The sequence below is a fragment of the Amblyomma maculatum genome, chromosome 6 (assembly GCF_055883805.1).
Source record: "Amblyomma maculatum isolate TAMU_Amacu chromosome 6, ASM5588380v1, whole genome shotgun sequence".
Classification (NCBI taxonomy): domain Eukaryota; kingdom Metazoa; phylum Arthropoda; class Arachnida; order Ixodida; family Ixodidae; genus Amblyomma; species Amblyomma maculatum.
Window position 1 is genome coordinate 66,495,463 of NC_139349.1, and position 27,827 is coordinate 66,523,289.

Consider the following 27,827-nt stretch of genomic DNA (forward strand, 5'->3'; position numbering starts at 1 on the left):
CATCATCTTTGAAACAACTTGTACGCCGATGTCCATCATTCTTCCCTTGCGTGGGATGTGGCGCTTTTCCGACGGCGACGGGCTTCGAGCTTCCGTTGGAGTGCTTTGCTAAGTCGCGCCTGGCGAAGTTCTTGCACTCGCTTCAGCACCTTCATCTGTTCGCTGTGTTGATGACGCAGCTCCGCCACTTTACCTGCTTGCCGAGGATGCAAAAATAAAGAAAGATTACAGTGGAACAGCGCAATTCTTGCATGTCTAACGTCACTTGGAGTACGGAATATCACGTGCACAAATTATTTTATGAATAGCGTACAATGTTGCGTGTCACCTTTCCTTCCGTCGACATCTCCCAGCATATTAAACCCCGCCGCCTTTCCATGCCCATGAAACTTTCCGTCGACAGGTCCATGCCTACCCTGCCCCTCCTTTTTCCCATACCATGCACTGCTAAATGTGGACGCCATCTTCTCTTCAGGCGGCAATATCGAAGGTTCGGTGCAGCCTCGTACTGCATCTACGCACCTTACGGCCTTCCTTTCACCGCCGACGCGTTGAGCCCATGCACTATCCCTCCCTCCAGCATCGTGCTCGAACTTCTACTCATACCACGCCCAACTTCTCTTGCTTTCACAGTATACAGACTCGAAGGCTGCAGCTCCTACTCTCCGATCCCACACTCTCCCAGAAGACCTCCACGATGAACTTCTTGACGTTGTCCTCTGCCTTAGATCCGCCATAGTAACCAGTAGGCGGAAACCTTGCTTTGCTATATATAGACTGCAGCTGGCACATCAGCTTGGAAGCAATATTTTACACAGGACACGTGCGATTTCTTATTAAAGTCCAAGATCCGGGGAGGAATCCTTCCTCTACAAGAAGCAAATCATGCACACTTCTGCTCATTTCCGTGAATGTCTGCAGGCTCTCCATTCCGCCGACTCTAATGTCTTCATTACTCACACACACATACCTTTCGAAAAAAAAAAATGAGCATACTCATCTCTTCAGTCCGGTTATTCATTTTTCGGGCGCGTTCCGACTTCGCCGTCCAACTACCCTGACACATACGCCTACATGTACTTCGCTTCACAAACTGTTTGCAGCACTTCGTTAAGCTATGGCGACCTGGGCCAGTCAGGATGGCGTGCACATGAATATTCCTACGCCCCTGTCGACCACTGTCTATCGGAATATGGTACGACCACAAGCACGTTGTGAGCGTCAATCTGATTGGCTAAGGTCGCCGTTTGTTTTCGTACTAAGAGATTTTGAGACGGAGTATATGGGCACTGCCTCTTAATATTTCCGATTGTCTGGCTATCCCCTATATTCCCCATTCTCCACCCTTCACCTGGCTGCCCAGCTCAGGCCGCCACAACCTGCCAGCAACAAGCCGTGGTGCGACAGGTCGAAGACTTAGGCACTTAATCTGTCGCCAAATAAAGTGTTTCTCTTTCTCTCTCCCTTCACTCAGATCACCTGATATTTTGCTGCGTCGCGGGGTCTCACGAAGTTTGCCGGTACATTTAAGAGCTGAAGTGGCGCGGAGTTCTTAACCCAAAAATTCACATTGGTATGAATTTCATAAAATCTGCGCTACAGGGTCTAAAGAAAACCCGCCAATCTGATAAATCTCGAACAGAAATGTATACGAATTTAGACAAGCGACTAAGCACACGAACTCACCAAATATCTTCTCAGTTGGTGGCAGTGGAGCGAGGTCGGTCGTTGGGACCGGCGTTGGCACCGTTACTCGGCCATTATCCGGCGTCACCAGTGAACTCTGCTGAAAAAGGACGCATTAAACAACTTTGCTTAAGCAAATATTTTCAATAGTAACTTTTTGCATTATAGTGTGGTCTGGTCTTGTGTGGGACGTTTTTCGCGACCACCTCGAACCTGGCATTTCGTTTTTATAACTTTTACTTTCTTTTTATTTTTCCCATTTAATTTCGTTTGACGGCATTGGAACGCCGCGCGTCGGCTTTAGAAAGACTCTACCATCGATCTTTTTTTGGAACTAGGTGAGAGCACCGCCAATGCCAGCATGTTATGCCGAGCTACCAACCATGTATTCGTTAGCCAGGAGCTGCTCAGGATTCATGCATGTCCACCGATTGTTCTATATGTCAACCAAATTCTGGACGGCTGTCTATGCGCCACGGGGTCGTTACAAATTATCTCGTATATTAAGTTTATTCACCATATTTTTTCGATCATCAATGCCCTTTATGTCGTTTGCTGCGCTGCCGTCTGCTGTCTCAGTGCAGTAAGGAGAAGGCAAAGAATTGTATCGATATAGGGAAAAGGTACACACCCTGCTCAGCGCTCTTTCGGCATAAAACAGTTGTGCTACTTCATCCTCTTGGAAGCTGTCTGTGTCTGAATCCATGTTGTAATCGACTGGAAAAAGAAACGGCTCATTAAGTACTTATAATTTTGAGGCACGAAAGAAAAAGAAACCACAATTACTTGATGCCCAGAGTGTTACAGGCAACCGCGTTCGGTACAGTAAAATGCTGTCTCGTTGATAGAAGCCTACAATGTCATTCGACCATTCGACACGTACTATGCAATTGACGGCCGGATATTCGGCTTCGTAGTTAATTGACACAGAATTGCTGCTTGAATTTGCCTCATTGTGGAGGGTATTTATGCAAGTCTTTTTGACACAGAATCGTGCACTATACTTTTATATTATTCGGTTAAAATGATTATTCATCATGGGAGAGAGGCATTTCGTACCGCTAAACTATCTCGTGTTTGCTGACGTATAAAAATATTTATCCTTGTTTATAATTAGTCATAAACAGGTGGTGAGCCGATACTATATGGGAGACCGGAGTGCGTGTGTCCTACAGGAAAGAGTTACGGATTAAGCTCAGCCCCCGCGCACTTCAATAGTCCAAGAAACCGGTTGTTTCGGGGTACGTAAAAAGGTATATAAAGTACTCCCAGAAACAAAAAGCGAACCCGCTGTCCACCTAATCTGCAAAGCGTACGTAACCTGCAGTTTAGGTGGACGGCACGTTCGCTCCGTCTTGACTCGCATTTTTCGGGGCTAGATGGCTCTGTCAACAACATTTCTCGTCATCTCGGCTCATTCGTGCTGCTGCTATAAAGACATATAAAATTCCACCTAAACTATCAAGCCACAAAGCGTTTTGCATATGATCGTAATTATGTGCGCCTTAGAAAAATGGCGTTCAGGAATAGAGTAATGTCAATTTTGTCATAAAGGAGAAATGAAATAGTATAATTAAAAACTACAATTGAATAGCACAGCACCTTGCAACAACAATATAAAAAAAATTACAGGGTAGAGGAAAAGTTCAACCAACCGTCACTTGCGTTCTTTCTTCAAATTGGCAGAAATAGCGAATTTATAACCACTTTAAGCAAACATCAACACTGCCAACAAGCAGAAAACAACTTTATAAGCATTGAGAAGGCATTGGACCTTCCATAAGTTTTAATAACTAAATTCAGCAAATACTAAATCGAAGTTTTGAACCCTACTCCTTCAGGGTAAGCCATAAGCACTTTTAAGAAGGAACACATGCGCTCAGCTTTATGTTTTTTTTTTTTTTTATATCCTTAGTGCACAAAATGGAATATATTTTAGTACTTGACGTCGATAAAGTACTTGGGATCGTTTTTAGGAAAATTTGATAAAAGTCGAAGAAGCAGTAAATTCTTTAAATTGAAATCAAAGTTGTCCATTTTTTGATAATTTTGAATTTTGTCCGACTTCAAAATAATGCGAAAGAAAAAAACAAGTATGGAGCTTCCAATCTTTTCAGAATTAGAGACCTAGGCTTGGCTAAAATACAGAAAATGTTTCAGTGGCAGCGCGTTATTAAGTCGTGCGAGAATGTAGGGCTGAATGTTGACAATTTTCAGAACCAGCGCTCAGTCTTATACTTATTTTTATACTTTTAAACAATATAATGCAACACTTTTTTAGGCCGTAATATTTCTGGGGTAGTGAGTATTCATGAGAGGGATTTTCATAAAAATCGAAAATGTCATTTTGTTTTTATATAGAATCAAGGTTGCGCCTTCATTGCTGTTTTCGAATTTCGGGCGAATTTGATGCATTGTGGAGAACACACCTAGCGGTGTAGAGTTTATAATTTTACCTGAAATTAGAGAAATGATCTGGATGATAAACAGAAAACGTTTTAATGCTAACAACATAAGGCGTCGGGTCTGTATAAAAATAGACTCTCTAAACTTGCAACGTTTTGAAAAGGCAAAAACGGCGTTTTCGATATACCCCCCCCCCCCCCCCCCCATATTTTTTTCCGAGAAAACTGCGACATATATCTTGCAAAACTGAATATTATTTCTTTATGTAGAGACATTTGCCCGGCCACCACATATTGAAATTTAATTGAAAACAAAAAGAATGGTCATGGGACCTCGATTACAGCTTATATCTGAACAAACGTGTATGTGTGTGTGTGTATATATATATATATATATATATATATATATATATATATATATATATATATATATATATATATATATATATATATATATATATATATATATATATATATATAGCTTTTTTTTGCACGTCAGGTCTTTAAGAGCAACGATATAAGTCGATCGCCCAACTGGCGCGTGAAACAGAAAAGCACGCGCTATTTTGCCAGCACCTCGTTCACTTACCGCCGTCAAGCTTGATTTCTTTGCCCGTGGCGTTTTTGACTGAATCTTTGATAAGGCGTATCCTTTCCTTTCTCAGTAGCGCTGACTTCTCTCGACAGCGCTCTTCGAGGATGCCGAGGTCGTGGTATATGATGTTGTTGATCACCTGCCAGGTGGGGCAGAAAGCGAAACCAGGCTCAAGCTTCGTTGTTCAAGTCGGCGCGTGCCACGAAGAAAACGTTTTCAAATGTTCTTTACGAGTGAAATGTCTTTTGTTATGTAATCGTTGTACATTGATGTTACTTGCAGTAGACCGCTCACTATATGTCATCTCTCCACACATTTTGAGCCTTTATATTTTTTTTCCCCTGAAATTGCTGCTGCACACCTTTCGCCTCCACAATTCGTTTCACCCCGAGGGCATTGTAAAAAGGTTGATCATTGAACGAATTCCTAACTGGACTTTGTTCTTAACGAGGTGCCTGCTGTAGGCGCTGCTTTGTGACAATACTTTATTTCTTTGTGTAAAGTCGTTATTCAGGTCTGCCCCCCCCCCCCCCCCCTTTTTTTTTATCATATGGCCATGCATGGTGCATGGTATACTGAGGCGGCTTATTCATGTGTATTTGCCATAAATAAACGATATAAATAAGGCGGCAAGCGGTTCATCTTGAAAACATTTGCTGAAGGTGCCTTGAATTAGTTCGACTTCATATCCATGTAAATATGAAAGTATAGTGCATAATTAGGCGGCACCAGTTGACTGGCTCCGTATTCTTGCATAACAAAGGGAGCATTGTTCAGCTGGATAGTAATTTTTTCGATATTATCCATGCCCGGTCACAGGCGCTGAGATCACAGGATATCGACCGTCGCGTCCAAGGTCATGGTGTGGTAGAAAATGTACTCCGTCGGCGCTTTCGCGCTGCGACGCGCAAAAGTTCGCTTATAATTTTCTTATTAATTATTAATTTTCTTATTAATTAAATTATTAAATTATTAAATTATTAATTTTCTTATTAATAATTTTACCGCTTTAAACCTCATGAACGTTGCGGTTTTGCAGCACAAAGGAATATTCGGACTCAATTTTCAGTCGTTGTAATCAACCTAGACCTGAGAATGTCATTATTGACGTTCCTTTTTATCGACAGCAATTCCGAGTGTCTGCTTTGCGTAGTTCACTTGGACACTGTTCAAAACTGTATTAAGAGCTGTTACACTAAGGACGGTTATGTATTATTTGTATTCTCGTTTGCAATTATTTGCAAGGCTAATTTAAGCATATCGTCCTGGAACTTTATATCTTCGTGTGCTCGATCACGTACCAACATTGCTTTTGTACAGCTCATACAAAAATCACCATTCTTCATGCTCCTCTTTTTTTTTTCTTATACACGGAAATTTCATGTAACTACTTGCTACTGCACTGAAAGGGCTAGCGTTATGCTTGCCTGATATATGTGATTTCTTGTGCGTTTTCGGCTGTAGCCGGAACTGTGCGCTTGTATAGTTGTCAAATGATATCTATATAAGACCCTATGTAGAAAGGCTTAGTGCTCACACATAAAAAGCATTCTGCGCACGACCTGTGCGCAGTGTCCTGAGCACATCTCTTTTCGAACGTACTGTAATGACTCCTACCATTTCCAGCCACTGCTTCAAGGCGCCAGCTCTTCTGTATGCGCTGTTGTAGCAGTTGAAGGCGTGTTGGCGTCGTTCTGGCGTCTTCATGTCAGTGAATATATGCGTCACAGCCTGCATAATGAAAATTATAAAAAAAAATGACATAGCAGCGACACACACACACACACACACACACACACACACACACACACACACACACACACACACACACACACACACACACACACACACACACACACACACACACACACACACACACACACACACACACACACACACACACACACACACACACACACACACACACACACACACACACACACACACACACACACACACACACACACACACACACACACACACACACACACACACACACACGCGCGCGCGCGCAAGCCTTTGTTGTTGCTTTATTGCCGATGAATCCAACTACTCATACCCTTTATAAAAGCAGCGGTGCATTAATTACTCAAGCGATGCTCTGAATAGAATGCAGAGGTCAACTTATAACTAGTTCACTTTACAACACCGATTGTTTTAAGTGCAAGCAGCCTTTCTGGTCACCCGCAATTCGAGTATACGTATAGTGGTTGTATACATATAGAGAGGTAAGCTAGCATTACTTATCGCCCAAATGGCCAGCATATGTCGTCATTATATAACGTGTAATCTGATTTACCTTGCCAATATACGATAATACAATCTTATCGGCAATCAGCACTGAAGAAGTCGGAGGTACGGGCATGCATATTTAACATTTAGAGATTGAAGAGCGCATGTAATGCACCTGCTATATAAAATGCATTACCATCTACAAACGACTACAGTGACTACTGAGAGCAGATATCCGACTCTATATTGCCTAGTCTATTTCCTTTCCTGCAGTAATGCACTTTGAGGACGCAACTAAGCTTTGCGCAGTATCTCAGTGAATATTGCGACCGTATAGGAGTCTGCGCACAACGAATATATGATACGCGCGAAACTGTCGAATTGCAGGGGGCTTTTTCGTTACTATTACCGACTCGATCGCGCAAAGATCCATCACGGTGAACACAGTGAGCATATAAATTAGGCCGAGAGCATGAGCGCTTCGTAGAACAAAACAGCAAAAAAAAAAAAAAAAAAAAGAAAAGAAAAGAAAGGGGGGGGGGGGGATTAGTTTCAGCCACACATAGAGTATGCATGCGTTCCAAACACCATCAATCAGGATACGTCTCGAAACGGGTTCATCGCGTGTTTTTCGCTCTGCATCTCGTGGTGCCATGTCGGACTCAGCCTCCCGGCCCGCATATATCATCCTATGCAAGTTCGTCTTGTTCGTCAACGCCAGTAGCGCAGACGTGCTCTGCATGCAAGCCGGCCCTCTGATGAGAAAATTCTGCTCACGCTGGTCTTCTTCACGATCCGGTGGCAGCAGCACTGATTTGCTTTTTTGAGTCTCGGAGCAGGGTCACGGTCGGAAAGAAGAGGCCTACCTTGTAAACCGTCTCGATTTCGCTGGGCCCGCAATAAGGGAAGTCAATGTTCTTCAGATAACGTTGTGCGCCTTGGAGGTTCTGTAGGGCAGCGCTCAGATTGTTCCGTGTTTCGGCGGCGCAGTAGTACTGTCTTTTCGAGTCGCTGCACAGGGAATAAAGGAAAGATTGAAGATTGAAACTTTTTATTGCGGCCTTATATGTGTACGTACTTCTCCGGGACGGTGTCCAGGTCTTGCCACTTCTTGAGCGCTCGGGAGAATTGCGAGCACGCCTGCCGCACCATTAGCAGCGCCTGGGACCACTTGAAGTGCGTGAGGTCCACCTGCTGCTTGCAGATGTGCAGCTTCTCCAGGTCCAGGGCGAGTTGACATTCTAACTCGCTCCCGGATGTCTTCGAGATGATGCTATCTGCGCACCATGGAGGCAGGGGAAGAAGGGCGGCGTCGCAAGGCGCAACAGTTTCAGTCAGCTGACGTCAGACTCTACAAATCCAGCCTTAAAAGTGGTCAGCGGAAACTTGACACCTAAGGATGTTCAGTAAGGCATTCTAACCAAGTACACATAGTCTAACACAGTCATGTATTTTTCTCAGATCTGAGTTCTGCCATTTTCGCTGGATGCCTGCTTATTTTACAACTAAGCATTTATTGAGCAACGGCCGGTCTTGACGGAGAGCATGCGCTCTCCCCCGAGACCGGCCGTAGTTAAACACACTGGTTTTGAACTCACTGGATAAAAAAGGGTACTCTGCCATAAAAATATATTCAGATAAACTTGGCCGTAATGTTAAGTAGCTTGTTGCAAAGCCTGCGATGCTATTCTTTAACACTGTATCATTCAACAAAAGCTGCTCGATCACACGGCCTTGGCGTGAGCTACCCTTTTGTCAGATGTAATCTTCTCCTGTGGGAATATTAATTTTCAAAATGTTGACGGATTTTCAAATACTACTCCAGCGGTGCACTCAAGATCTCTTTTGATACCTGTGCTTCAGCAGCATCTGCAGAAGCGGAAGTAATGGTGAGTGAGGTTTGGTATTCTTGTAGACTGAAAAACATTGCCACTCACTCAATGACAACTTTTTAGCCGCGTTCAATTCATGTCCTATATGGCGCATGCCTTTCTTTGCTCGCTGTATTTAAATTTCTTGGCAATATATAGATAGCATTAGCTTTTGAAAAAGAATAAGGAACCCATAGATGTGAATCTGCCTTTATGTATTTACTTCCCCTTTAACTGCCATTTACAAGGAGTTTTTTCATCTTTTACTTTGAATATTCTTGTGGTATATAAACCTTCGTTACGGTCGTTTTTGCTGGCATGAATGGCATTAGTTTTGGGCTGGTAATTTCAGCAGAGTATATCTGGTATGGCTGACACCGACAACTTATACGTGCTTCAAATCAAATCTTTTCAGTCGCGAAGTGGGAAGAGCAATCTCAAGGGGTTTTTTTTGTTGTTGTTTTTTTGTTATTGGCTACAGAATATCATAACGATGACGAATGCATAAAAATCCAGCAGTATGTCATACCTAAAAGGCTATCCCTGTCCTGGTATAGCTGGGCAAGCTCCTCGCAGTCGTTTGAAAGTTCTTGGACTTCTTTCTGGAGAACTTCTATTTGCCTTTCGGTTGATTTTAGCTCGCTCTTGCACACTTCCTGGAAAAGAGCAGATTTGTTAACATTATATACATGCACTTCAACGTTCGCAGCCGAAATTATAACGGGACCTGTGCTACGTTGACTAGTTTGTTGGTTTCCGTTTTTCCTTTTTTTTTTTCGGACACACAACAGCAGATTGTTCAAGGTCTGGTCTTCTGCACTGACTGTAGGAATGCAAAGGAAGGTCACGGGGCACAATTTTAGTCATAAAAAATGACAGTTTACCTCGTCTTCAAGAGTAGGTCTGGATATATGTTTAGCTTAGATACTTCTTCTGATTACTGCCTGTATAGAACGCACATATTATTCTCTTGAATAGCCTGTATATACGATAGAAATCGAGCTGTACATCGAACAATCTCGCCGGCCGTTCGACACGTTGAAGTGTCCCTGAAAGTAGCGCTTTTCTTCCCGCGGACACGAGGCGGCTGTGAGCGCCGTCGCCCACTGCGAAACCATGTGGTGAAGTGAACTTGAGTTGTGTTTGCGAGCAGCCTTCGGCGTTATGTACTCTACGTCACATCGCTGTCATATGGTGCAGCCAACCTAACTTAAAAGGCCAAGCTTGGCGCCCTTCTCCGCCTAAGGTTTTGCGAAAACCAACTCTGCTTTAATTTTAATTAGCGGTTATTCTTTATTAGTAACATGACTACTGGTAACATGATTAAGCTTTTTGTGATAGTACTGGATAGTTCCGAAGCAACGACGGCAGCAGCTTCGATCCGAAGCAAGGTAGGCATATTCTCCACCTTGTAAATTCCTTGCAGCACACGCACATGGAAGCTAGAGATCATCGCATCCAAAAACGAGGGTACGTTAAGGATGTTTGTCACTCTACCTCGACGTCTGTTCACTGTATGTATGTATGTATGTATGTATGTATGTATGTATGTATGTATGTATGTATGTATGTATGTATGTATGTATGTATGTATGTATGTATGTATGTATGTATGTATGTATGTATGTATGTATGTATGTATGTATGTATGTATGTATGTATGTATGTATGTATGTATGTATGTATGTATGTATGTATGTATGTATGTATGTATGTATGTATGTATGTATGTATGTATGTATGTATGTATGTATGTATGTATGTATGTATGTATGTATGTATGTATGTATGTATGTATGTATGTATGTATGTATGTATGTATGTATGTATGTATGTATGTATGTATGTATGTATGTATGTATGTATGTATGTATGTATGTATGTATGTATGTATGTATGTATGTATGTATGTATGTATGTATGTATGTATGTATGTATGTATGTATGTATGTATGTATGTATGTCTTAAAAAGTATTAAACAGACGCTGTGTATATACCGAATGCTAAAAGAACATTAGATGCATGTGGAATGGCATTTTGAGTGACGTTACGCTCTTTGTCACTGGAGCGGAAACGACACCGTAGCATTAGCCTAGTGACGCCATTTGTTATTTACAGCGGTAAGCGTTTTTGTCTGCAGACCGGCATTTTTCTTCGGGCCTAGAACGGCAGGATCATTGCCACTATAACTAATAGATGTGTTGCTAATGAATCACTTTGCAAGTAAAATGAGAACGAGAACCCGATGTCTCTTTTAGGACTGGGAACAAACTAAACAAAAAAAAAAAACGCAGATATTTAACGTTGCCAAACCTAGTATAATAACGTGCGAAATAACTTGTTTGACTTATCTTGGTAGATTGTAGATATAAATGAAATCGCTGTCTTCTCGCTATTATCTATGCACGCTCGTGAGGGGAACCGTGACGCATGATGCACAAGTTGCCAGGAGCGACATAGACAAAGTCCCGCTTTAATCGCATCTTACAAGCGTGCCTGCGTGGCTATAGGGGCAGCATGTGTCTAACTCTCCGAAGATCCTGGAAGACCGAATTCTGATCGCACTCTTCCATGTTATGGCAAAGTCCGAGTTTGTAGCTCCTGCCAACATGACACCTCATGCGGTCTCATGACGTCACAAAACACGGCGACCAATCAGTACATGCCCATGTCCCCTGCCAACTACCACCTGTCAGAACTATGCCCCTGATTTTAAAGCCTGTGCTCGATTCTTCGCACTGAAGCTCTGAAGGTCATTCGCTTGCGCGTTTGAGCTTGAGCCGATAGACGTCGGCGGTTTCCGGAAATTTCGACACCTGGGCTCAAGGTGATTCACTTGCGCGTTGACCTTGACCATGAGACGCCTTAGTGGAGGACTCCAGAAATTTATCCACCACCTTGGGTTGTTAACGTGCACTGACCATGTGACCAGACAGGGTATAACAACTGCTTCTCCGGCGCTTGGTTGCTCAGTTTCGCCATGGTTGAGGTGCGTGCCAGTTCGCGTACATCAACACTATGGCGCAGACGCCACGCCTGTGTGCAGCCCTTAACACAGCCTACGTTCGGGTAGCTAGATTTAACCGAAACAAACCTCCTCAATTTTTCATTCACAATTCCGACGCTGGATTTACTAGAGCACGTGGTCACTAACGGCATTGCATAAAAAGGCACAGAGTCGACTATACGTAACCGTGACGTAGATTGCAAAAAGTCGTAGTTGTCACGTGACCAGAAGCGAGCGACGTCCAAAGAGCGAATCCCTTGAGGAGAGGCCTTCAGCCTCAACAGCGCTCTTGGCTTCCTTCGCCGCTTCGGGTCTGCGGCGTAGTGATGCAGAATAATCGATAGTACTATCGATACTATCGATAGTTGGGTCACTATCGAACTATCAATAGTAAAAAAAAACTATCGACAATACTGTTGATAGCATTATATCGATAGTAATTTTGATAATCTATTTATAGTGCTATAGCCTATAGGTATATTTATTTTGATAGTGCTATTGATAGTATAATATCAACCGCACAAACTCACTGCAATAACTATATATGACAGGACTCTCCATTACCGCAGTCTACGTGACACCGAGACCTGCAGATATACAGTCTTGTTGAAGAAAAGGTTCGACCCATAGTTACGTGTTTCCGAAACGGCAGACAACAAGGCGCAGCATTTACGAACGCGCCGATAACAAAAGTGCCAATCCTGCTCACAAAGTGCAGCGCCACGCCAGCCGCGCGCTGCACTTTTCGCCGCTCTACTGACGTCATTGTGCGGATCTTTTTTCAACATAACTATACCTTAGGTAGAACTGCAGTATAAAGTGTTAAGTGTCACCGATGTCTTAGTTGTGCTGCTAACAGCGACCCGGGACACGCATTTTGCACGCCTGCTTCTGAGCCGAAATCGGTTGGAATTAACATTTCAGCGAGTATGTGTCGAAATCCATGCTCTTCTTCTGCTTTCAAAACAGTGCAGTATAACAGTATAAATTACACGAACGGCTGATATTTCACTCGCGAGTAAGGCTTTGGAATTCCTACATATATTAAAGGTCTACAGAAATGGGTCACCAAGAAGGTAAAACACCGTAACACTGATAGATATTGAACCACCCGTCATTCTCCCGCAAACATTTTCGATCTAGCTTCTGCCACACCAGAGATATCGGCGATTAAAAATGACCCTTCCAATTTTCCCTCACAACTCGTACGCCGAAGGCAGTCATAAAAAAATAAAGAATACAAGCTAGTTCAAAGCTCCGCCCAGAAATACGTCACCCAGACGAACTTCCGGTTTCCGCGCGCTCGCTGGCGTACTCGCGTCAACCCGCCAACTTGCGTCGCATAAATTTCTAGCGTTTGCCTGTCTTCGCCACATCTTTACGCCCTTTGTTGTCCCGTCATGGACCCCGAGCTTGAACAGCGACTTTTGCGGGTGTCAGCGGAGATGGGCTTCCAGCCCTATGAGAACACACCATTTGTCAGCCCGGCGCTAAATCCCGACGACGGTGAAAGCAACTCGGCAGCCGGCTCACCGGACTCCCCCGACGACGGCGGTGGCGATGGTGTTGAGGGGTAAGTAATGAACCTGAGGAATCGAATTATGATCGAAAGAACGTTTTGTTGAGCTAATTGGTGATAGTTCATCTTAAGTTCAAGGCGCGAAAACACACATGGGCACCAGAAAGGTAGCGGGAAGCGTCCCGTTACATTTCTTGTGTGTTTTCGCGCATTGAACTTACTTCGAATTATGATCGTCTGCATTTGCTTAGTTGTATTAGTCATACAAAATATGCAGATGCACATTTAAGGCTAACGCAGGTGCAGTCGCGGCTATACAAAATATGCAGATGCACATTTAAGGCTAACACAGGTGCAGTCGCGGCTATACAAAATATGCAGATGCACATTTAAGGCTAACACAGGTGCAGTCGCGGCTTCTGCGAAGTAATTAATGCCCACACAACTGAGGCACGCTACAAATGCACTGAGCTTGGAAGCGAAAGCCGATGTACGCTGTGGCATGCTGAAACCTGCATGCAAGAAACTATTGCAAGATTTCTTTTTAATGCAGTGATGTTTTCTCGAGTCTTAGTCCAGATGTTTTCAGTATTCGCACTGAATTCATATTGCATTGCACTCTGTGTGCGCAGTTATAATACTACTGACTTCTTGCGCCGTAGGAACGTAGAAAGTAAAAGACCTAACTATCCACTGAAACTTTTATCCAGTGGAAACTATGACCTTGCAGTCAGTTGATAGTCATCAACTGTGTCGCCTTGTCATTTCCTCCGTCCTTTGTGTATTTGCACTTCTGCTAACGTGAGTATGACTTAGCTGCCCATTCTTCTTTCTTTTGTGTGTGTATGTCTGTGTGTGTGCGCGCGTGTGTGTGTGTGTGGGGGGGGGGGGGGGGGGGCGTGTGAATCTCTAGTCTCTTTTTTTCTTGCAAGCGCTCTCTTTTTTTTCTTAGTTGAGTATGGCGTGCCATATAAAATGCCCACTCTGAAAGTTTATTTTAATATTAAATAGATGGCTGATTTTACTCTGGACTACGGGATAGGCGGCCTCGTGCCGAGGTCACGCTATGCTGCCACGGAAACAAGTAAGAACAGTGGCGGAAACATTCGCGGTACCGATTTGAAAAAAAGATAAAAAAAAACGTTATGGCCAGTCGATGTGACGTAGTACATACTTTGTCAGCACGGAACAGACTCTCCGCTTCACTGCTTTTTCGAACTCTGTATCAATGCCGGGTCGAACTGGCTGACATTATGGTAGCGTTATGATATCTATGAGGCGTCTTAAACTGGATATTTATGAAGTACGCGCGTGGTCATGATGTACGCGATGTCTTCATACAGCTAGATATGTGTACACGCAATGTACTGGGTCGGCACTACCAGCACTGCGACATGCAAATTATTCGCACGATAAGCCGAGCTTTGAAATGATGTAGACATCACCTCCGCTGCAGCTGATATACAGCACAAACATAACGCATGAGTGAGATGATGCGCAGAACGTGACCCTTTGAGGGAATGTGCTCCCGTACGTATTGAATGATATCAGTGCACAAGTGCAAGCCGAAGGCACAAGCGTGGGCCAGAACCAGAGTCTCTCTCACCATCCGATTGACGTTATCCAGGTACTCCTCTTGATCCGGATGTAGCGCGCCGTCAGTGTCCCTTTGCCTCAGGAGTTCGTTTCTCACCGTCACCGCTTCACCGTTTTCAAGCAGGCTGTTCACCGCCGCCCTGGAGCACGCAACATAACATTAGTTAATAAACTAGGTCATGATATCCAAACTGACTGAACTGTGTTCATTACTGTTAGCTTCAGTGCGCGCGCGCATGTGTGTGTGTGTGTGTGTGTGTGTGTGTGTGTGTGTGTGTGTGTGTGCGCGTGTGTGTGTGTGTGTGTGCGCGTGTGTGCGTGTGTGCGTGTGTGCGTGTGTGTGTGTGTGTGTGTGTGTGTGTGTGTGTGTGTGTGTGTGTGTGTGTGTGTGTGTGTGTGTGTGTGCGAGAGAGAGAGAGAGAAAGAGAGAGAGAGAGAGAGAGAACGAATATATGCGACCCCCGAAACCGAAAGGAACACCGGAGTGCTAGTGCTATCCAATTCTCATCCGGCCTGTAAGCACCCTAAATGATCCGTCATTTTTAGATCGAGAGCACATCTAACCCTCTAACCTAGCACGATGGATTTGCCTGTTTCCGGCTTCCGCCTGCCTCGCCGAGTGCTGCTATGGCAACAACCAAGCCTAGATTTGCTACACATGCATGGTTATAATGCGACTTTCTGGTGACCATGACCAAAGTCGAGATCAGGGGTTATTAGGCGGAATCAACACTAATCAGACCTGTGTGAAGCACCTGTTAGTAAAGTAGTCTGAACGTTCACTGTCGTAGTTAATTCTTCCTTCATCTAGTTGAGCTTATTAGGTTTAGACAAGCCTAATGGCTCTATATCTAAGCCTAATGTCCTTAAATGCACATTAGTATGAACTACGTTGCAGTTTTAACATACAAAGGTCGCAGCTGTACCTTCTTAAGCCTAATTAAAACTCATTATGCTTAGCTAGGACTAACTAAGCCTATTTATTGCAAAAGCGCTTCTTGCTTTCGCACGCAAAACTGGCTGTTAGCTACGGCTCAGTCGATAAATGACCTGATTCATCGTCGCGCCTAGCTGCATCGCTCTTCTCTTATTGAAAAGCTTGCTTGCGTGCCCCGGGCTGTTGCGTGTTTTGCGTGCGTCCTCCGGGGAAGGCGTGGCGTGCTAAACCGCAATGCCGTTCGTATACATAGACAAACGATGTTGACTTCGCGTGGACAACCAATAGAAAATAGAAACGTGCGGACCCCGTGCCAGCGCTATGCGTATTACAGATGAAGACCGCACGCAGTCTTCCAACCTATAGGGTCCGACCTAGGGTCAAGTATGTAAATGAATGCTCACAAGCATGTTTATTTCGAAAGAGGTTCTGTGCGAACTGCAGCGTCGTTGTTCTGCATATAGGTGAGCACGTTCATGTGACAGGTGCCAGAAAAAAATAATCAGCACTCGTTGCTTTTTGCCATCAATATTACGAATCGGTAATTCTTGGTAAACACTGTACGTCATAATAATGAGCCATTGATATGTTTTCGTGGAAATTAAGAAAATGATCAAACTTTTTTTTCTATATGCGTCCGCTATTGCGTCCGCTATGAAGTTCGCTATGGTCGGGAATCGACCGCTCTGTAACGACTGCATTCAAATTCTTTAAACTCCGCAACGAGGAAATATTGAGGCTGTTATGTCATATCTATCCAAATACGAAATTTCAGCAATAAATTGAAGTATTAACGTTGCTCCAATTAAGTGAAAAAGATGTTAGTAATGAGGAGTAATATAAGAATGATGTAAAACAGGTATTGGGCTCTGATATGTTCAGCGCCTATTGCTGAAGAGAGCGACGACAAGGATGTTCAACGCGCGTGACGGGCAGGAAGGAAAAACGACAACGAAGCTCGCTTCGACGCTCGTACGTGTGCTGACACGTCTCACGACTGATCACAGGACGTTCTACTGACTGTTGACGACGTATCGCCCAGGTCAAGGTCTTCTACAACAATCAGGTAATATTAGGAATTAGGAGGCTATACTAGATATAGAAGCTTTTTTAGCAGAGGCGGAGGGATATAGAACCCGGCGGTCGCTAACGATACTCACGGACTCTCAAACAGCCTGTCGAAATTACATAAATGGTAGAATAGGTTGTCACGCGCTCCATATACTCCTCGAAGCGAGCGACAGAATTAAAAACGACGAACAAAACAAGACCAGACACAAAATTATGTGGGCACCGGGGCACATGGAGGTGGCAGGGATCCAAGAGGCCGACAGGATTGTTCGAGCATACACTACTTTCCGAACATCCGACGAGTCCACGGAACTTCTGCCAGCACCTACGGTACACTCGGCCATACTATAAAACTATAGAGGCATGCAGAAGAATGCGATATCCCCCAACGCACAGTTCTCTCATCAGAGGGGAAGCTGTCATTTGGAGACAACTACAGCCAGGTTCATACCCAAACCTACACATACCAAACAAAATGCACCCTACCATAAACGCGGACAGATGTTCGTGGTGCGACGAAAAGCCCGCACTATATCACATCACATGTGCCTGTTAAAACATAGGCGTGGTCCCCAAAATTCGAAACCCGAGTGCGGAGCAATGGGAGACTCTGCTGTCCAGCGACCGCTGCGAAGACCAGCAAGGTCTGGTACAGCGTGCTCAACGGGCGGCAGTGGCCAGCGGAGCCCTGGACTGAGGGCAACCGACCATTGGGTGGAAGTGGACGAGTTCGACGGAGGAGACTCCTAGGAATGCAACAAGGAGCTCTGAAGACGCCCCCAAAACCGCCCAAAGATAACATAGGACTGAATAAAGGTTTTACTTCCTTCCTTCAGTGCAGTAAATACTCGTGTAATGAACGCTTTAGCGCGCGCGCGCGCGCGCGCGCGCACGCACGCACGCACGCACGCACGCACGCACGCACGCACGCACGCACGCACGCACGCACGCACGCACGCACGCACGCACACACACACACACACACACACACACACACACACACACACACACACACACACACACACACACACACACACACACACACACACACACACACACACACACACACACACACACACACACACACACACACACACACACACACACACACACACACACACACACACACACACACACACACACACACACACACACACACACACACACACACACACACACACACACACACACACACACTCACTCACTCACTCACTCACTCACTCACTCACTCACTCACGCACACACACACACTCTCACTCACTCACTCACTCACGCACACACACACACTCTCACTCACTCACTCACGCACACACACACACTCTCACTCACTCACTCACTCACGCACACACACACCCACACACTCTCTCTCTCTCTCTCACACACACACTCTCACTCTCTCACACACTCTCACACTCTCTATCTCTCACTCTCTCTCTCTCTCTCTCACTCACACTCACTCACTCACACACGAAAAAAAAAAGAAAAACGCGCCTTCGCATGCGCAGGCCAGGCAAGCTCTGATGTCGAAACGTTGGATAGCAGACATACGCTCCCACTGTCCTTGTTCACTTGTTTTATGTTGTCTTCCTTGCCTCCTTCTAGATCCGCACGCTCTCTACTTTGGTTCTCAAAAAGTACGAAGAAAGTATCTCGCGTAATAAATGCACTGTAATCGTTTGGAGCACATTCTTCTGATACAAGTGCATGCTTGCGGGCACAGGCGATATCTTATTTTTTTTTTATTTTTGAACGGCGAAACAACTACGCAACACTATAAAAGTAAAAGTGAGAGCTATAATGACTAACTGTATTAAACGAGCAGCTAATAAGAATGTTTCGAGACGAGTATGAGAACCAAAACAAATCAATACTATACGGGGACTGAGCTTTCATCACGGTGTTACTACAAGTAGTTCTGTGTGACGTGTGTTTGTCTTTTTCTATCTGTCCGGGTTCTAGAGCTGTTTTAACACAAGTAGTTCTGGTTCTGGCATATTTGGCCTCAGTAACGGCTTCAGTTCCGCGAGTACGCTTTTGCAGGCTAGTTGGTGCCTAAGCATTCTGTTATTTTGTGCAAAAAACATGACACAAAAGAAACGAGGTAGACAGGACAAGCGCTTGTCCTGTCTACCTCGTTTCTTTTGTGTCGTGTTTTTTGCGCAAAATAACAGAATGTTCACTTCCGCTTTAACTTGAAATAATTTTTGGGTTTCCAACGACTCAGACATCTGTTGTTGTTGTTTTTTTTTTTTTTACAACACTGAAGTCCTAAGTGAACACAAATTCGCAGTTAATGAATATACCACGCTACGTACTCTGCGAGCAAGCGCGCATTACGAAAACGTACAGAAACCGGCGGATAGACGCAGCAGAAGCAGCTCACGGGATCCCCAACAGATGACGCAGCCATTGCATTTGCACTAAGGCTATTTGCACGGCGTAATGTACTCGTATTAAAATGCACTACACTAACACTGTACTGGCTTGTATTGTAGTGTAATCTTGATGTAATAATAACGTGAATGTTTTCGTCATGGTATAATATTCCAGAGCACGATCCGCGAAATTTCTGAAGGGGCTATATTTTTTTCAAACTGCATGGGCCGAGGCTGGCATCTTTATTTGGCTGCTTCAGTGGGTCGGCTCGACCGAGCGGGCTGTGCCAACAGGTCGGTGGGCATGCATCAGGTAGTCTGTGAATTCCTGGTAAGGAGACTTTTGCAGCTCTCGCTCATTCCACAGGTCAGGGGTGAGGTAGCTGTATGTCTGCTGGATGGCCAAGTATGTTGCCTTGGCGAAGTTTCCCAGGGTGGCGGTGGAGCCACGAGCTGAGGTGTAGCAGTCTTCAATGCCAGCCATGTGCAGCAGCTTCTTGGGCACTGGTGCAGAAACAATGCCTGTTCCACGGGGGGCTGGGATGAGCCGCACCAGCACACTACCACACTTGCCAGTCACCTTGCAAGGTACTGTGTAGGGTTTGCCGATCTTGTTGCCCCAGTAGCCCCGACGCACGGGGATGACAGACAGCTTGGCCAGGATGATGGCACCACGGATGGCCGTGGCCACCTCCTTGGAGCACTTTACGCCCAAACCAACGTGGCCATTGAAGACCCCAATGGCCACAAAGGCCTTGAAGCGGGTTCGCTGACCGGCACGGGTCTGCTTTTGGACTGGCATGATCTTCAGCACCTCATCCTTGAGTGAGCTCCCCAAAAAGTGGTCAGTGATCTCAAACTCCTTGATTGGGTACGAGAAGGGGTAGATGTCTTCGAGAGACTTGATCTTTCCGTCCTTAACCAGGCGGCCCAACTTGGTGACCGGCACCCATTCCTTCTCGCCTTCCTTGCCACGGCCTCGACCGCGTCCGCGGCTACGTCCACGACCACGGCCGCGACCCCGTCCGAAGCCACCACGGAAACCACCTCGTCCTCCGGCTGGTGGTGGTGGTGGTGAAAACATTTATTATTATAATACATATAGGTATGTACACTAGGTGGGATGCCTAGACAGGCACTCCATTGGCGTTTGCCGCAGCCCGGGCGCGCTGCGTTAAGACCTTTTGGGCCTCTAGGGTGCAGCAGCCGGACAGGGTCGCCTCCCAGTTCTCTCGGGTGGGGTTGGGGATAGGGGGCAAAGATGGGGTTTTCTGGCAGGCCCACACCATGTGGTAGATGTCAGACACCTCCCCACAGTGCGAGCACAGCCCGTCGAATTGCGGATCAAAATGTTTTAGAATAGCCGGGCACAACATTGTATTGGTGAGCAGGCGCAGGAGCACCCGCTCGTTAGCCTTCCCCAGCCCTTTGCACGGGGTGGGAAGAGTTTGGTGCGTAGATCTGTAATATTCACATATTTCTTTAAATTTGTACACTGGGCTGAAATCAAAATCCCGGTCCGCGTCGGGTCCCGTGGGAAATGCCCGGAGAGAAAGCGCGCGGGCGGCGGCGTCGGCTGCCTCATTCCCTTGGAGACCTTGGTGACCTGGAGCCCAAACGAGAGATCGGTACGCGGGATCCGAATCTCGACTGCAATTTTTGTATATGCGGTAAGCTAGAGGAGCAGTCCACCCTTGCTGGACGTTCCGACAAGCCCCTCGCGAGTCGGTTATGATGTATTTGGAGGAGGAGTCAGAGGCTGCGAGGGCGATGGCAACCTCTTCTGCGTGTGTTGGTGACTCGGCCTTGAACGTAAGGCCATCTACTGTTTTGCCCTTGTGGATGACCGCGGCTGTGTACCAACCCCTAGGGTTGGGGCCGGAGACATCCACATAGAAAACTCCTGGCTTGCTTCCATAATGGCGGTCCAAGGCTTCCGCCCGCGCCAGGCGCCGACCATTATGGTCCTCTTTGGACATGTTGGCGGGGAGAGGCCGCACATGGAGGGCGCGTCTCCATTTTTCGGGAATGCGACATCTCTCCTCTGTGAGTTGGGTGTGTTGGATGTGAAGTCGGGCAAGAAGACGGCGACCCGACTCTGTCTTTGTTAGACGCGTGTACTGATTGGTGAGGTGGGCCTCCCGAAGCTCCTTGAAAGTATTCACCACACCCAGCGCCATGAGACGGCTGGTAGAGGTGGAGACCGGGAGGTCCAGTGCTCGTTTCATGATTTTACGGAGGATAACTTCGAGAGTATCTTCCTCCTGTTTCCGCAGGTGGAGGTAGGGAGTCGAATACAAGATTCGACTGGTCACGAATGCGTTCGCCAGCCGCAAGGCGTCCTTGCATCGTAACCCACCGCGCTTGTTGGAAACCCGGCGGACCATGCGGCCCACCTGGTCCGCCACCTGCCGGAGCTTGGCGAGTATTGTGTCGCATCGTCTCTGGTTGTGTATAAAGAGCCCAAGAACTCTGATTTCTTTAGATTCTTGAATGGGACCGCTTTGCAAGGTGAGATTGATTTGAGTCGAGCATGAGCGCGAGGGGCGCAGATGCACGAATTCAGATTTCTGCGGTGAGCATTGGAGACCACAGCCGCGGGCATAGCGGTCCACTATGCTAGCAGCCGTTTGCAGGCTTGTCTCCATGTCCCCCAGACGCCCTTGCGTGGTCCAGAGGGTGATGTCGTCGGCGTACAGCGCGTGCTGCACACCTTCGACCGCACCCAACAGAGCAGGCAAGCGCATCATTGCAACGTTGAATAGCAGAGGGGACAGCACTGCGCCTTGCGGAGTGCCCCTCGTGCCGAGCAAAAAAGGTCCGTGTTCTTGATCCTGTATTCGGATATAAGACAGTCTGTCTGTGAGAAATTGTTTGATGTAGTTGAAAGTGTTCGTGCCGCAGTGCGTTTGACTCAAGTGCGTAAGTATGACCTCGTGTGTTACATTGTCGAATGCCCCTTTGAGATCCAGAGCGAGGACGATTTTGTCGTGCGTCTGCCATAGTGATTTTTTGCTAATGCGTTTCGGCTCTGTACCTTTGGCTTCGTATAGCCACAGAAAGTTGTTCTCTTTACCCACGTATAGCATATTAACGATTGCAGTACGTTTGCTGCGATTGGTATTCGCGCTTAACGCTGATAATGTGTAGTGTAATTGTGCTCTCTTCAGGCGTTAACTGGCAGAGGTTCAGGGTAAACGTTGTTGGTTATGCTCTCGAGCGCGGAAACCATGCTGAAGAGGGAAGAGGGTTCTTTGCTTCCTTTAGTATTGAAGGTGAGTCGTCCAGCGTGAGTTATTTACTGCATCAACCTATTTCTCTCCAGTTTCTACAGTTTTTTTTTTCCCCTCGGTATTTTATATTGCGTAAAGAATTCGCAGCCTACATTTTTTTTTTTTTTTTTTTTAGCATTCCGGGGAGGCAAAAAGCGCGTCTATTACGCTAGTAAACACGATTAGGCATGCAGGTAGGTTTACTTGTGCAGTTTATGCCGCAATAACGATTCTCTGGTCGAAAATTGTAAACATGTACGTGATGTTGTTCGATTGTCCTTTGTTCTACGTGCAAAACAAAGCGCCGTTTTACGTGCACCGTTGGTACATATGCGCGCACTTTATGTAGAAATGAGCTGTAGCGAAGTGTCTATGTATGCGATTTTTGTTGTTGAGTTTGCCCCATCGTATAACATGAATTCCATTTTTCGACCTACTGGATTCTTGCTATCGGTCTCAAGACCAGTGGCACGCGGGTATCGTGGCCTGACTTGTTTTCCGTTTTGCGAATTAAAACAAAAAAGAAAGGGAAAAAAGGAGGGGGGGGGACGTATCAAAAATATTAAGGCACCTGCTTATTCGCTATTTATCATAAGGGCTTTGCTAAGCGTTTATAAGCGTTTCGATAACTGCTTCATTATATATAGAGTGACAGTTACTGCACGGATTGTTTGACCCGGATTTCCGCTACTGCTTGCTTATATAGGCGGCAGTTCTGTCACCGTTCCCAAAGGTGCATTGCACAAAAGGTCTCTTAATTTGAGATGAGTAGCACGAATGTTATGTGTCAGTTTATGCTATCTATGTTCCGTCATTTCATGTGTTAATGTTAGGTCTAGAGGACTGGCGTATGGATCGATGGGTGGCCATATAAATATTTGTAATGAAGTGGCCTTATCTCTTACGTTTTCGGGCAACATGGATGTTCATTGCAAAAAAGAAAAGAGATAGTCAGTGGGATTTCTGCTGCGCACAACGCGGCTGCGGAAACTATGCGCTTTCTAATCAGGTGATCAAGATTCGATAGTTGCGTCGGTATCGTTCAGGTTCGAAGTCACTATGCGGAAAAGAATTCAGTTCAGTTCAGTCGTTCAGTCGTGTCCGACTCTTCGTGACCCTATGGACCATATAACGCCAAGCTTTCCGGTCTCTCACTATCTTGCTAACATCACATAACTTCATCTGCAGCGCCTCGAGGATGCCATCTAACCATCGCGTTCGCTGCCTACCCCTTCTCCGGTGACCCTCAACCTTTCCCAACATCAAATTTTTCTCCAGCGACTCCTCTCTTCTCTCTCGCAAACATGCTCATCGTTTTGAACACGTCTTCTACGGAAATAACGTTGCCGTCCTCTCAGACGTGGTTACTGTAAGCAAACAATCTTGCGCCTGCAGCCAACGTTTCAGTGTTTATTCTGCGCTAGCGAGTGTTCATACGAGGGAAATTATTAATCTTATCCTCGAAAAAGAACGGAGGGGTTGCTGCCTTCAGCACATTTTTATTTTTTTTTTTCTCCGAGAAAGACAGCTACGGTTTCCTGTGCCCTGGAGTCTATTTACACAGAAACAACTATTTCAGTGATACGGCACATAAGACAGAGGGGCCAGAGGGAAAATCTAACGCGTGCTCGCTAGGAATACGTTTCTTCTACCATTTTTTTCTTAATCACCCTTCTTATTCTCTTGATACATCATCTCTACCCATTTTGTCCTCATTTTTATTATTACTGCGTGCATGCATTTCCTCTCAACTTCCTTTCTCTCTGTCCCCGTCATCAACCTTCAAATCTCATACTGCCTCCTCCATTTTCTCTCCCGCTAGCTCTGCGTTTTTTCTTGTAACGCCAACACACCTCTCTAATGGCAACAGTATTACTACGGCGCGGCATTTCGCTGTAGCTGACTGTTAATTACTGAAAGCCACTTTTCGCCGGCAAACTCGGAGCTGTCCTTTACGTGTAGCGTTTGTTCCGTCAGTGCTCACATTTTCTGGGCCAGCCTCTGTCGGTCGTTCTCCAGGTTGGTTGCGGCCACTTCCAGCTGTCGCAGCTGGTCGAGCTTGATCTGGTAGCACTGGAGGGTGTGCCGTCTCTCCAGCTGCTGGATGCGCCGCTCGTGCTGCACGTACGCGTGCAGGCACTCGGCCGCGATGGGGGGCTCAGCCGTGCTCTCCGCGGGGGAGTAGGCCGTGGGCTCGGGCTCCTTACCAGGCTGTGTCACCTGCGTTTGGATGGGGAGAACGGCTGAAGCTATGCAGAGTGTTGCCCGCATCAGCGCAGGGACGCTTATTCAGGACCACAAAGAGTGTTTTCGCTCCGAGAGTGACTGAAACGGACGCGTCTCCTCTGAAAATGGTTGGCTAACGGAGTGACGCTGTCCTCTTTTTCCTTTTTTTTTTTTTTCATTTTGCGATGTCAAGAATTGTATGTTCCGTGTTTTTGCTATAGCGTCTCTGGAATGGTATACTTTGGTTCGGTTTGGTTTGTGGGGTTTAACGTCCCAACGCAAATCAGGCTATGAGAGACGCCGTAGTGGAGGACTCCGGAAATTTCGACCACCTGGGGTTCTGTAACGTGCACTGACATCGCAAAGCACACGGGCGCCTTGCTTTTCGCCTCCATCGAAAAGCGGCCGCCGAGGCCGGGGTTCGATCCCGCGTCCTTGGGAACAGTAGTTGAGCGCCGTAACCACTGCGCCACTCCGACGGGGGGAATGGTATACTTAGATAGAGTAAAATAAAAGACAATACAAACCGGTGATCCTTGGAATGAACTGCAAGTCCATGTACTAAAATTGTAATAATGGGACTCTATATGTATGGAACAACTAAAGGCGTTCTGTGCTTCACAGGGCGCTATTCCTTCCTTTCTTTTCTCTTTTTCTTTTTTTAATTTGGAGCTAGCTTTTCTCCAAACACATGGTCGGTCAGATGCTGGTTCTGAGAGATTGAATTCCTTACACCCTTATTCTGCTCCTTGTGTACTGGTGGAAGCTGTGACTGGCTCCATATAGACTCTGTCTTCACTTTCGCCCGCCGGGAATTCGATATAGTTAAGGCACAGTTGAGATAACAGAATAAAAAGGATGACCACAGAAGCCTTGATGCTAAGTAAGGAACGCTGGCGAGAGGAATCACGCAGAAAGCCGGTCAAGTGGTTATTCTTGGTATGGTTCTGACAGCGGCTGTATTCTAATCGAAATAGTAGCAAGTTAGCAAGCAGTCATGCAAGTAAATACGGTTGGCAATCAATCATCGACATCTGCCTTCTAAACACTGCACGCCTTCGTTCCTGCAAGTGTTTTGCGGGGGAGAAAACGACGGCACATTGAAGCGCTGTATATTGCAGCAAACTTGAAATAATAATTGTATACGACAGTGGCTATCGTAATTCCCAAACACACGGTTAAAAATAAGGTATGCCACTTATTTAGGGTTGTGGCATACGGAGAGCAACGCCCATTGTAGGAACTTTCCTCAGACGCGGGAAAAGGTTGGCAGTGATACAACATTGTTTGGGACTGCTTTGAGCATTGGCGCACACTGTCATATCGCATGTACGTGTGACTTTCACGAGCAAAGTAAAAGTTGCCTGATGGTCAGCAAAAGCCCTTCTTCGGTACTGGTGCGAAAATATTCGGTAGCAGAGCTTGATTTGTTTCACCAAGCTCGTGACGGGAAAGATAGCATATGTGCATTGTTATATGATTTGCCGGTTAACCTCCCTGCCTTTCCTCGTCAGCTTCCTCCTCCTCCTTGTATTGAACTATAAGGCCATCATATTAGCATATATAGCACGTTACGTACCTGAGCCTCAGTAGTTGTTTCAGTATGAGGTACGTAAGAGTTTTGCTGAGGCTTCACCATTTCTGCTACGGTGTCCTTATGGGGATATGTGACCTGTTAAGAAATAAAAACAGCAAATATAATACGATGCGTTAGCTCTGGCGGTCGCCGGGCGGAATGATGGGGTGGAAGAATGCCATTTCATAAACTTCGCTGCAGACTTTTGTTGATTTTTATCCTAGGTTTATAAGTCGCAAAGCATCGAACTTAACGTTTTATTTACTGCATAGCCGCATATATAAGAGTAGAGTCTGCTCGTAGGATATCACAACCGCCGATTATAAACGTAAATGTTGTTCCCAAATGATATCCATACCGTGAAAAAAAAAATGCACACATCGGGTAGTACCTTCGACTCATCCCTAAGTGCAAATATATGTCGTATTTCCTGGCTAAAGCAAGAAACCTTCTGAAACGGACGGCTGTGTCCTATCCCATTGAAACAAAGTGAATGCTGCTGAGAGTCGCCTAGTCTGGCCTGTAGTACTTTTTCTTGACGCAAAGTGTCAGCGTATATGGTGCGGATTATTCTGAAAACATCTGGTGAAATATTTGCATACAGTTTAAGAAATCTAGTTCTTAGTAGTACAACAATAAAACTTCCACGTGACAGCGGCGCTGTTGATACGCGGTGGCGCCTATCACAGGACATTGGATTGGTAAAACGTTTATTTGGGCCTGCAGTAGAACGCGCGCTACAAAAATCACACACAATACAATCACAGGACAAAATTCGCTTTTCCCTGAAGCGCTTTCCCAGGAGGTGATTTGTGTATGCATTGGGCGAGAAATATGAGCCAGCAGCATGACAGATTCCTCTTAAGGCCGGTAACTAAATTTACATAAATGGTATCTGGGTGCAAACGTATCATTCAGCTCTTTTCACGACGATCTACATTTTCCTAGTGTAGAGCCAGTGATTAAAATCATATCTAGTTAATGTTTACTGTTTAATTACCACTGCACAGCAAGAAAATTCTCCAGGTTAGGCCAAAATAATCTTGACAGCCCTCAGTTGGTTTCAAAGACCATGACGCTCCTTTTTTAGAAGCTTGGTTGCATTTATCCGGAACTCTTGACACGTCACACGTAGGTTTAGTTCTAAATTCGACCAATGAGTACTTGCGCTACGAAAGTATATATGACACGATGCCGAAGTTGTTTCTTAAGATTACATTGTATGTATTTACTTTGGGCGAGTTCGGTGTTGGTTATCTTGAATTTGCACCATCAACACCGGGCTGTCCACTGCCAAAATGTCCGATGTCCTTCTGAGCCTAACTCTGCAGCACACCCCTTAGACATTGTACGTTGCAACACTTCTTACACATGTAAATACAGTCCGAGTACATATGACTGCACACTTACGACGACATCCAGCGGAAGCGTTGCATGGCTGCTTCCGCCACAGCCCAT

The 27,827-nt window shown here is 45.8% G+C and overlaps 1 protein-coding gene and 1 pseudogene across 1 annotated transcript; both read right to left on the reverse strand.

Annotated features, from left to right (window-relative positions):
- On the reverse strand, positions 1–27,827 carry LOC146185919 (uncharacterized). The gene is made up of 12 exons (XM_084606850.1): positions 27,780–27,827; positions 26,373–26,465; positions 24,552–24,787; positions 14,923–15,052; positions 9,319–9,445; positions 7,997–8,195; positions 7,785–7,929; positions 6,304–6,417; positions 4,681–4,825; positions 2,318–2,403; positions 1,687–1,783; positions 1–193 (listed from the first exon to the last, which is right to left on the reverse strand). Exons 1-12 carry the CDS (start codon positions 27,825–27,827, stop codon positions 36–38), a joined length of 1,578 nt encoding a protein of 525 aa, XP_084462976.1. The 3' UTR covers positions 1–35.
- On the reverse strand, positions 19,504–20,379 carry LOC146185920 (small ribosomal subunit protein uS5 pseudogene; annotated as a pseudogene).